This window comes from Oikopleura dioica, chromosome PAR (assembly GCF_907165135.1).
Source record: "Oikopleura dioica chromosome PAR, OKI2018_I68_1.0, whole genome shotgun sequence".
NCBI lineage: Eukaryota > Metazoa > Chordata > Appendicularia > Copelata > Oikopleuridae > Oikopleura > Oikopleura dioica.
Window position 1 is genome coordinate 5,824,386 of NC_137293.1, and position 10,439 is coordinate 5,834,824.

The 10,439-nt window shown below is 40.5% G+C and overlaps 2 protein-coding genes across 2 annotated transcripts; one reads left to right on the plus strand and one right to left on the minus strand.

Annotated features, from left to right (window-relative positions):
- Positions 1-1,647: 1,647 nt before the first annotated feature.
- LOC145701462 (collagen alpha-1(XII) chain-like) lies at positions 1,648-7,511 on the minus strand. The gene is made up of 8 exons (XM_081778683.1): positions 4,884-7,511; positions 4,332-4,781; positions 3,847-4,155; positions 2,810-2,902; positions 2,240-2,562; positions 1,989-2,198; positions 1,879-1,941; positions 1,648-1,803 (listed from the first exon to the last, which is right to left on the minus strand). Exons 1-8 carry the CDS (start codon positions 4,915-4,917, stop codon positions 1,720-1,722), a joined length of 1,566 nt encoding a protein of 521 aa, XP_081634809.1. The 5' UTR covers positions 4,918-7,511; the 3' UTR covers positions 1,648-1,719.
- On the plus strand, positions 5,492-8,350 carry LOC145701463 (uncharacterized). Its single transcript, XM_081778684.1, has 5 exons — positions 5,492-7,805; positions 7,848-7,948; positions 7,990-8,046; positions 8,093-8,160; positions 8,219-8,350. Exons 1-5 carry the CDS (start codon positions 5,845-5,847, stop codon positions 8,348-8,350), a joined length of 2,319 nt encoding a protein of 772 aa, XP_081634810.1. The 5' UTR covers positions 5,492-5,844.
- The last annotated feature ends 2,089 nt before the right edge of the window (positions 8,351-10,439 follow it).

A 10,439-nucleotide genomic window follows, 5' to 3' on the forward strand; every position in this document is an offset into this window, starting at 1 on the left:
GAGCACCTCAACTAATTATAACCTCGATTCTACAAGAATAAAAGAACGATGTTTCCAAAAGTTACACAAAATTGAAAACAGAGATGGCTCACGAAAATCGACTCGATTTGAGTTACAAGATCGCGATTTTATTCTGGTATTTGGCTTCTGGAGCTGAAATGGTCTGCTACCAGCCGATTTTGCCGGAGTTTTTGGATAAATTGCGCATCAGCCAGGTTTGGAAATCGGTTTTGATTGGATTAAGCAGATTTTAGGCGCATTTGGGCACGCTGGTGTCGATGTTTGGACTCGCTTCGATGATTGCTTCCCCAATTTTCGGCAAAATTGCTGATAAAATGGGCCAAAGTCGCCTCCCAGTTCTCATCGCCAATCTCTTTTCCATCTCTGGCCATTTGACAATCCTCCTCAAACGCGATCTCTTTTGGCTTTGCGTCGCGAAAATCTTCATCGGAATCGGAATGAGCTGCGATGGCTGCATCCTCGGACAGGTTGGCCGGCAAGTGGCGAAGAGCAGCAGATCGAGGTTGTTTTCGATATTTTTGGGATTCGGCAAGTCGGGTTGATTTCTTTCCCGATGTGTTTTTATTCTACTGGATTGTATAAATGGCCCGGATTGGAGAAGTTTCTCGGCGTGCTGATTGACCGATTCAGTTTGCCATCGCTGGTGATGTTGCAAATTTGGACAGGCGTTTTTGCTTGCAATTTTATTTACTACACCAAACAGGTTTGAACTTTCATCAAACGAATTCGACAAAAAAGCTCTAGAAAATCATCAAAATCGAGGAAATCGAAGAAAATTCTGGAACCCTGATCACATCTCAAGCAAGTCTTCTTGAGAGAAATTTCAAAAGCCTGAAAGACAATCTTCTTCATGAATTGGTCATTGTTGGAATTCTAGGTACTTCTTTATTGAAATCAACAACGACTCACTCATTCTTTTAGGCTCTGTTTCCGCTGCAACGACGGTTGTGACGATGGAAGCTGTCATTGGTCCGATTACGACTCGATATCTCGACTGGACGGCGAACGATTTGGCAGCACTTCACATTCTTTGCGGGACCAGCTCGATCTCTGGATATGCGCTGATCAAGCCCCTTTCACGATGGGCGAACCAGCCTCGACTCATGGCAAACGCAGCTCTTTCAATAAGTATCAATCCAACTTTGAACAAGTTTTCGACATTTTTTCTAGACATTTCGGTGCTTGTTCTTGCGAGCATCTTGTCAGTTTCGACGTCGAACCAGAGCATCGTCACTTTTTTATTCATGATAGGAGCGGTCATCTTCAGCTTTTACATCCCCCATCTTTACGCTCTTGGAGCCTCGTTGGTCTCTAGAAATTGCCACCCGGACAATCAAGCAGCTATTCAAGGCAATGGCTCAAGTCTCAACCATTTTATCATCCCGAAAAAAGGCGTTGAAAGCCATGAAAAAGGCATCCGAATCGGGCTTGGAAACACTATGCTTGCAATCGGACCATTATGGGCCGGGCACACCCTACCACTCGCGATGTACTCGAATCTTTTTCTGGTGATTTTCGTCTGGGTCATTCTTTTTCTTGGGATTTTTCTTGTTTTCTTGTTTTTCTCGAGGGAAATACTGAAAATCGACTGCAAATCAACTTGACTACTGATCCAAGATCTTTGAATAAGTGTGTTTTTATTAAAATATACAAAAGAAAGAAAGAATAAATATACAGCTAAAAATCGAGAATGTCATTTCACTCCTCGGGGCAAGAAGAATTTATTGGGACAATAATTCCATTCGCGCAGCAGTTTTCGTTGTTGATTTCGAATGTTGATGACTTGGATAAAAACAGATTAGCTTGATTCGATCGGTTCATTAAGCCGCTAATTCAAAGTTGATATAATAAACATACCCCACAACAGAAGGCAAAAGGATCGCTGAGATCGTACAAATGTCCGCCACAACAACCTTGAATCTGAAAAATGAGAATGAAAATGAGCTCCTTATTGTTTGAAGAAATACCTCTGAATTGTATTTTTTGCTCCCACAGCAAGAATCTGTCTTCACCAGCTCTACGAATTTGTCTTCGCTGGATCCCATCAGCAACTGCCCGGTGAAAACGGAGGCGAGAAAATCGGGAGAATTAGGAGCCATGATCTGCTCGTCGTGGAGGGCGAAGACGGAAACGGTGTATTCATCGTAGGGATCGTATTTTTGCCCGGAAAGAGCAAACTAAAAATTTTCATGAAAAATTTTTTTGAAAGTTTTTTCACCTCTTTTGTATTTTGATTGACGTCCACAATCCATGGTTTTTGATCAATAACGCTGGCAAACGGCGCGAAGACCAATCTGTATCCATTTTCCGGCTTCTTTGCTCGCGGATGCTCCCACGTGACCTCCAACTTTGGCTCGCCAAAGATCCCTCTTTTGACTCGCAGCGCTTCTGGACGGAGATAGGTGGGTACTTGGCAGTTTTGTTGATGCGGGAAGTGGCCTTTTGCATCCGCAACGGCGACGCTGATGGTTTCTGCTGGGCCCTCGACGTTGTCCACGACGAATCGGATGCTGATCGTGTAGACCACATTTTGATACAAGCCTTGAAAAAATATAATAATAACAGGCCTCAGCAACCTTTGTAGAATACGGTATTCTAAATACCAAAGTCTGATTTTAAGGAGCTAAAATGAAAAGCCGCATAGCGGCATTTTCTAAAAATAAGCCGCGGAGCGGCTTCGATTTCAAAAAAGCCGCTTAGCGGATTCAAATTTAAGCTCGTCAAAACCTGACTCAGGTCTTCTAGGTAAGATTCCGAACTTAAGAAATAAACTGGGGGTAAAAGTTACCTTCAAGAGTCGCTTGAGTATCCCAGGCATTGGGAAAGAAAGTCGGCGATTTTGTGTAACCTTGAGGAGTATTCGGCGAGTACTCGATTTTGACTCAAAAAGCTTTTTTCAAGTGAATATTTTCAACAATCATTTCTTGTTCCGAAGCGTTTTCAATCAATGTCTACCAGACAAACGAACGTCATTTTTCATAAAAACATGAAAAAAAGAGGGGGCGCCTTAATTTTTCATCACGTTTTTTTTCATAACGAAAAAAGGGCTGGCTCCCGTTTCGTTGTGTGATGAAAATAGTCGGCGTCAGGATAGGAAGGGTTGTTGACGATAAAAATTCAAAAGGGTTGACGGTGAAAATAGTGATAGAATCACGTTATGTGTTTCAAAATATTGTTGGTGATTAGACACGGTTTCTCTAATTTTAGACTTATGCTAAAAATCCATTTAACAAGAAACCGCAAGTGCTGTTTTATCAGCCCAAGAGAGGTGATAATGATATCATAATAAATTTACATAAAATGTCGATTTTTTAGAAAGATTGAACGCTTCTAAGGTCGAAAACCTGTGTAGAAAACCCGAGTCAGGGTCTGAAAGAGCTCAAATGAAAAGCCCCGCAGCGGCTTTTTTTAAAAAAGAAGCCGCGAATCGGATCCGCAAATCTGACAATTGCGGCTTCTTTTAAAAAAAGCCGCTGCGGGGCTTTTCCTTTCAGCTCTTTCAGACCCTGACTCAGGATTTCTGCACAGGTTTTTGACTCGAAATTTTCGGGGAGGTGTCTGGAACCGACAAAAAAATTTCGACAAATTTTGCGTGGAAATTGTCAACCAATCAGAAGCCTGGATCGGCAAATCATCAGTCGAGTAGCCGCCCACGCAAAATTTGTCGAATATTTTTTTTTGTCGGTTCGAGACACCATCCCAAATTTTCGAGCCGAAATCAATATTTTTTGTCTTTAAAAATTTGAAAAAGCTTTCCTGAATCATAGTCAATATTCGGATTTTCCCACCCAACAACGACATTCGCTCTTTCCAAATCCGAAATGCTCTCTTCAACAATTTTCAAATTCGCCGGCTTTGGAGGCAACGACGTGACTTTGAAATTCAGCGGCGGGGACCAGGCTTCGTTGGTCGGATTTTCGCAATCGTCGCAGGCAACTGATTGGATTTTGTAATCCATTGAGACGCCTTTGCCGATGGTGAGTTGAATGCCTGTTTCGGTGGTGAAGTAACGCTCATTTTTGTCTCGAGCATTGGTGATGACGTATTGGTCTGGGTCGCCTTGGTCGCCGACGTAGCTTTTGAAGGGTTCAAATATTTTGCCGATCAAACAGGGCGACATGAGGTATCGGCAACCTTTAAAAATACCTGCGTCAGGGCTTAAAAATATTGAATAAAAAGACGCTTAGCGGCTTTTTTAAAAACGAAGCCGCGAAGCGGCTTCGCAAAATTATTTCTCTGATTAATTTCGAAATTCAGGCGAAGCCGCTTCGCGGCTTCGTTTTCAAAAAAGCCGCTACGCGGCTTTTTACAAATGAAACCCTGACTCAGGTTTGCTACACCGGTGTCCGATACCGGGTTTTCCCAGCAAAGAATCTTTGAACCCTGGCTTGGAGGTTGCCATTCGATCCAAACTGTCGAGGAAAATCTTCCAACTGTAACGACCTTTTCGACTGCTCTAGGACTAGTCCACGCGGTGAAAATGCTCTCTTCGCCTTCATCTGTTTTCGAAACCGGCGTTACGGAAATTTCGTATTTTGTGTGAGGCTTGAGCTTGTCCACGGCCATCGATGGTCGGTCGTTTTTTATTTTGAGCTTGGAGCGACCGGCTTTTCTGCCAGTATCGCTGTCGGTGATCGTGACTTTCCAGTCGGAAACGGAATCGGATCCGATCGTGTCCCAGTTGAAAAAGAGACGGGTTCCTCGAGTCATGAAAATGTTGAAATTTGTGATGGATGCATCAAGTAATGCATCGGAACCGACTAAATAGCAAATTTTGAGCCAATATTTTTCAGAAATTCTAGCAAAAAGAGCTCGAGATTGTCGATTTCTCGAAAAAAATCTCTTTCGCACTGATTTTTTACCTGAAAAAACTGACAAAATAGAAGACAGCTTCATTTTCTCTGATTTTTCTTTTGAAAATAAAAAAATTTATAAAAGGCGAATTGATAAGAAAGGTCAGCAGCGTAGTGTGAAAGGCTACTGGGGCTAGAAATGGGACCGATACGGAGCGCAGCGGCTCCTGAGCGCTGCTTAGTAGAAACATCAACGTGGTCACAACACACAACCGAGCAAATCCGGGGGTCCCGATCCCCTAATGTCTATTTTTCCTTGATACAGCTGAAAACTCACTTCTGATTGATATTTTTTCGTCATTGTATATTTCAATCTTTACTAAAGACGAAAAATTTTAAGTAAATTTTGCTCATTGAAATCCTTATTTATTTTAAATAAAAAATTCATCAATAAGAACCTTGATAAAAATAAGGGTGTCGAAATCTTATCTTGTTCAAAATTCCAGATTCCCATGATCCGACCGCCGCGTCAAAAACTACATTGAATGTTTGAAGTGTTCTTTTTTACTCAGAGTTCGCTTGAAATTTGCCGAGTCTTAAAACTGAAATTGTTTTTCCACTAATTCCATTTTTTCGTCATGACAAAAAATTTTCCAGTGATGAATTGAAAGAAATGATTTTTCTGAAATTTTTTCTCTTGAATATAGCTGTTGGGGAATTACAGTCAGAGAATTTTAGTAGGAGAAGAGTAAGAAGACAAGAACTGCCAGAAGAACCGGATAAAGAAGATGTAACTACTGATTTTACGGAAATTACGCCGTGGACAGATAACTCGACTGATTTTTCTTTTTCGACGGATGCTGAAACATCGACGGAAAATGCAACTTATATTACAGAAACTCTTGAAACAACAGAAACATCAACCGAAAACTCGACTTTTGACTATGAAAGTGCGGGAACGGAAGTTTTCTTCACAGGGTCGACAGATTTTCTACCAACAACGGAGTCGTTAACAGATTCATCGACAGTAATGAGTTTTGCGACGGAGAATTCTTCTTTTGAGCCTGAAACGACTGATATTTTGGAAACAACGGAAGAAACTTTGTTAGAAAACACGACTGAAGTGTATTTTTCTGAAATTTCTTCAGAAGTTTCGACAATATCGAATGCTTATTTAACCGAAGAAACCTCTTTAGAGCCCGCAACAAGCGATTCTACCGATATTCTTAAGACAACAGAAGTAAGTAGCTCCGAAAACTCGACTGAAGAATCTTCAACGACTGATTTTCTGACTTCCTTCGCACCAGAAACTTTCACTGCTGTGGAAGAAACTGGCGCAACAACTGATTTTCAAAGCTCATCAGAATCACTCACAACCAGTGGCTATTCGTTTACTGATGAAATTTCTTCGACCGAATTCAATACTGAAGAAACCACGGAGACTTTCTTTTCTGCAACTACAGAAGAACCAATAACAAAAAACCAAACGGAAGATAATACTGTGACTTACCCTTATTCGACGGTAAGCTCAACTGAGATTCCAAGAACTGATCTTTCAACAGAATCGATGATAACCACTTCAAACTCAACAGAAACCATCGAATCAACCGAGGCGTTCAACTCATTAGACCCAACTTTTTGGCCAACTGAGGCCTCAACCAGTGATTTGACCTCAATCACTGCTGAATATCCAACTGCTTCTCAATCTGGAGCATATTCAACTTCAGACAGTTCCATCACAACCACTGTTCTCACTACAAAAGCTCTAACTGAGACATCAGAACCACCCTCGTCTCAATCGACTGATGGTCCTTTCTCCACAGAAGGCCCGATAACCACTACTTTTCAAACAACAGAGGCGACAACTCAAGATCATTCTACATTGAATTGGACGTCTGAAGCTCAGACTCAAGCAACAGCTGCAGCATCCGAGCTATCTACTTTGTTCTCGCAAACAACAGCTTTAGATACTTCAACAGAAGATTCGACAGATAAAACAACTAGCTATGAAGACACTACCGCAATTTATACAGGAACAGAAGAACTTTCAACTGAGACACAATCTTTTGCTACCTTCACAACCGATCATTATTTTACTACTGGAACAATTGGCCTTTCAACTGATTCGATGACTACTTCTCTTGCTCAAACAGATTTGACAAGCGTTACATCAGACTACGAGACTTCATCAGAAGTCCCGATTTCCTCTTTAACGTCCATCGAAATGCTAACTACGAATGCTTCTGAATCAACAACAGAAATTATCGAACAGACGACGATTTATTCTTCAGTATCAACTGAGTTCACAACCGAGTCGTCTTCAACTGCCTCCTCGTTCACAACTCAGGAAGTCATCTCAACGACTCAAGCTGAAACACTCCCTTCAACTGGGCAAACAACTGATTCAGCAACAATGACGACTGATCGATTATTAACGAGTTCTCAACTTACAACCTCTCTTCCTCAAGTCTCAACGACAGTGATGACAACGATGACAACAATAACCGATCAAGTTTTAACTACTTTAGAGACAATAACAGAAGGTACGACATCAACAACATCTTCAACTACTTCGACAACATCAACAACGTCCACAACAACGTCGTCAACGACGTCAACAACAACTTCAACCACCTGGACAACATCAACCACAACAACATCAACAACGACTTCAACAACGACTACCACAACATCAACAACTTCGACGACAACGTCAACAACAACAACAACGACAACAACGACTACAACGACAACTTTACCCCCTCCCGTCTCCTACACTGTCGAAGATCAAATCAGCCTTCAAAGCACAGCATGGAATGAGGATTATTCCGATTTGACTAACCCGAGCTCCAAAAAGTTGGCAGAGGACATCGAAGCGGATGTAAAAATCATCTTGGAAGCTGATTCCAGTTCAATTGAAAAAGTTACTGTTTCCGTTCAAAGCCTTGAGCCAGCTCAAAGCCGAGATGGTGGTACTACGGCAAAATTTCAGTAAGTAGCTCTTGGAGATTTGTTTTTTCATTCGCGTTCTAGAGTAACAGGAGAAATGAGAGGATCGGATGATGAATTTATTGCTGCTTACAACTACAGGTTCGAAAACGCGAACGTTTTTCCGCTAAAAGTCATCGAACGAGGTAGAAAAAATCAAAATGACAGATGTTGAATATATTTCTAGCTGACCTAGCCAACAAGCAACCAATATCTAGCGACAATTTTGTCGTTGATGAAAACAGTAAGTCATTTTTAATCTCAAAATGATTATCTAAATCGCATTCAAGCGTTAATGATCATAATCATCGCCGTCTCAATCGCAGCATTTATTCTCATCGTTGTCATCGTCACGTCGGTTTGCTGCTATTGCCGGGTAATCAAACTGCATGACTCAAATTTTAACCCCTTTGAAGCACAAAAGAAAGAAGGATGATATGAAAAACGACCGTCTTTCAACACTAGACCGAGGTCCCATTGAAGATGGTTTCTTTTATAGAATCGAGAATGGAATCAGAATATCTACTCCGACCGAAAGGCTAATTTAATACTTTGTCGCTGTAAATTCTGCTGCGTTTTTAGACAAATCGATGAATAAAATATAAAAGATCAAAGCTCATGTACGGAAATACAGTTGACATGAGTTTTGGTCATCTTCCAAAAACCAAGAATTCGTCCGCTCAACAGGTGCAATCTTGCATATTTTAAATATCAAATTTAATTCTTCCGCATGAACCTCATCTCATAAAATAACCATCCAACATCAAAAAGGGCTCATTTTCGCTCATCCCTTCTTTCATCTTTTCTTGTTTTGAAAATGCTTCTTCCAAAAAAATTGTTCTTTTTTGCGACTTTCGCGATTCAAAACTTTCACAGATTTGCGCCAAGACTTGGTTATCATCTCATTAATGGCCACATGAGAGGAGGATTTCACCAGATGAATGTTTTCAAACGAAACTTCTTCGAGAAGTAATATTATTGAGAAATAATAAATTTTCATTATGTTCAACCTTTATTTTTCTGTTTGCGATCTGAGATTTCAAAGAGCATATTGAACATAAACATTCATTATTAAAATCATGTAAGGAAGCAGGGTGACTAAAATATAGAATTCTTCATGGAAACAAAACTGCATCCTTAAAATAGGGCTAATCTTCATGTCTATAACAAACATAACAAAGTCTGAGCTCGACAACATGTATGGTCCATCCAGTATGGTAAATCTGTGTCAGACTTCAAAACTAGGAAAATGAAAAGCCGAGGAGCGGCTTTTTCAATAACGAAGCCGCAAAGCGGTTTCGTCAGTTATAGAAATTTTTAACTTTGGCGTCGCCGCTTTCCGTTCTTCTCTTTTTGAATCATGAGTCAGATTTTTTCTACAGGTTGGCGAGCTTCGCCGATATTTGAGAGTAGCCCGTAACAAAATGTCATAATAAAATACGCATAATGATGAAGATGAGGGAGCAGCTTCAAACCCATTTGATTCCTTGCTTCTCTCTGATATTAGTATTGTCAGATCAGGTGTCGCCAAAATAAAGTTTCGCACCTCTCACGCTTTTTTCTGCCGCTATCTTATTTAGCAAAGGAAATACTCTTGATTTATTCGGGGAAATTTTTTCACCCTTGAGTCTTTTTGTTTTATTTTTGGAAATCTCGGACTAGGCCCCGCCGCCGCCATGTTTGCCAACAACAAAAGACGCGATTAACTCGCCACTCATTATGAAATTTTTATGGTCGACGATGATCGTATTTCGGAGGTCAATAAAAATGAACGGTTGTGATGAACTTGAAAAATATTTAACAAAGTAAGAATGACGATTTTTCGTTAAAAAATTTGCAGTAGACATTTATTGCTAAGTAAATGCAGTGATACCCTTATTTAATCGTAAAATCTAAAAGATGAGACCCTTCGTCAACGTCCTTTAACCCGTTAACAGGCGCGAGGCCCTCTGAGGGCCTTTTGGCCTTTGGAGCGCGATAAAATGGTCTAGGCTCTTTTTTTACGAAAAAATTTTTTATTTCTGAGATATTCAATCGATTCTCTATCCATGTATAGGCTTTCCGCGCAAAAAATAGCTAAAACAGGGCTAACCCTTATGAATTTCAATGTTAGACACATATTCTTGTAGCTCGTGAGATGCTTATTCCGAAGCACGAATAAAAACTTTCTCCGCAATGGAAAATTCTAGAGATAATCTCGATTAACCGGATTTCCGGTGTACTTTCAACGGTACCTAACTCTAAAATTTTCCATTGCGGAGAAAGTTTTTATTCGTGATTCTGAATAAGCATCTCAAGAGCTACAAGAATATGTGTCAAACATTGAAACTCATAAGGGGTTGGCCCAGTTATTAGTTTTGCGAGGAAAGCCTATCCATGTATTTGATTCCGGAAAGAATTGGCCTGAAATTAAAAAAATGAGAGTCGAAAGAAAAATTTCGATCGGCGGGAAAAAGGGAAAGCGTAATACAATGCGCTCGCGCTTTCCCTTTCTTTGAATCTCAGCGCCGAAAATGACGTAATTTTGACCTCAAATTTAACCCACTAAACGAGCGTGAAAATGACTAAAACAACATCTAGAGAAAGATTAGACGCTTGTGAATCATCTGGTCCTCTTAGAAATGAATTTCTTAAACC

Coding starts and splice junctions, on each gene's coding strand:
- LOC145701463 (XM_081778684.1), top strand. CDS start 5,845: ATGAGTTTTGCGACGGAGAATTCTTCTTTTGAGCCTGAAACGACTGAT. Junction 7,949..7,989: donor GCTAAAAGTCATCGAACGAG/GTAGAAAAAATC, acceptor ATATATTTCTAG/CTGACCTAGCCAACAAGCAA. Junction 8,047..8,092: donor TTTTGTCGTTGATGAAAACA/GTAAGTCATTTT, acceptor ATCGCATTCAAG/CGTTAATGATCATAATCATC.
- LOC145701462 (XM_081778683.1), bottom strand. CDS start 4,917: ATGAAGCTGTCTTCTATTTTGTCAGTTTTTTCAG. Junction 2,199..2,239: donor TCAATCAAAATACAAAAGAG/GTGAAAAAACTT, acceptor GAAAATTTTTAG/TTTGCTCTTTCCGGGCAAAA. Junction 1,942..1,988: donor GCAAAAAATACAATTCAGAG/GTATTTCTTCAA, acceptor CTCATTTTTCAG/ATTCAAGGTTGTTGTGGCGG.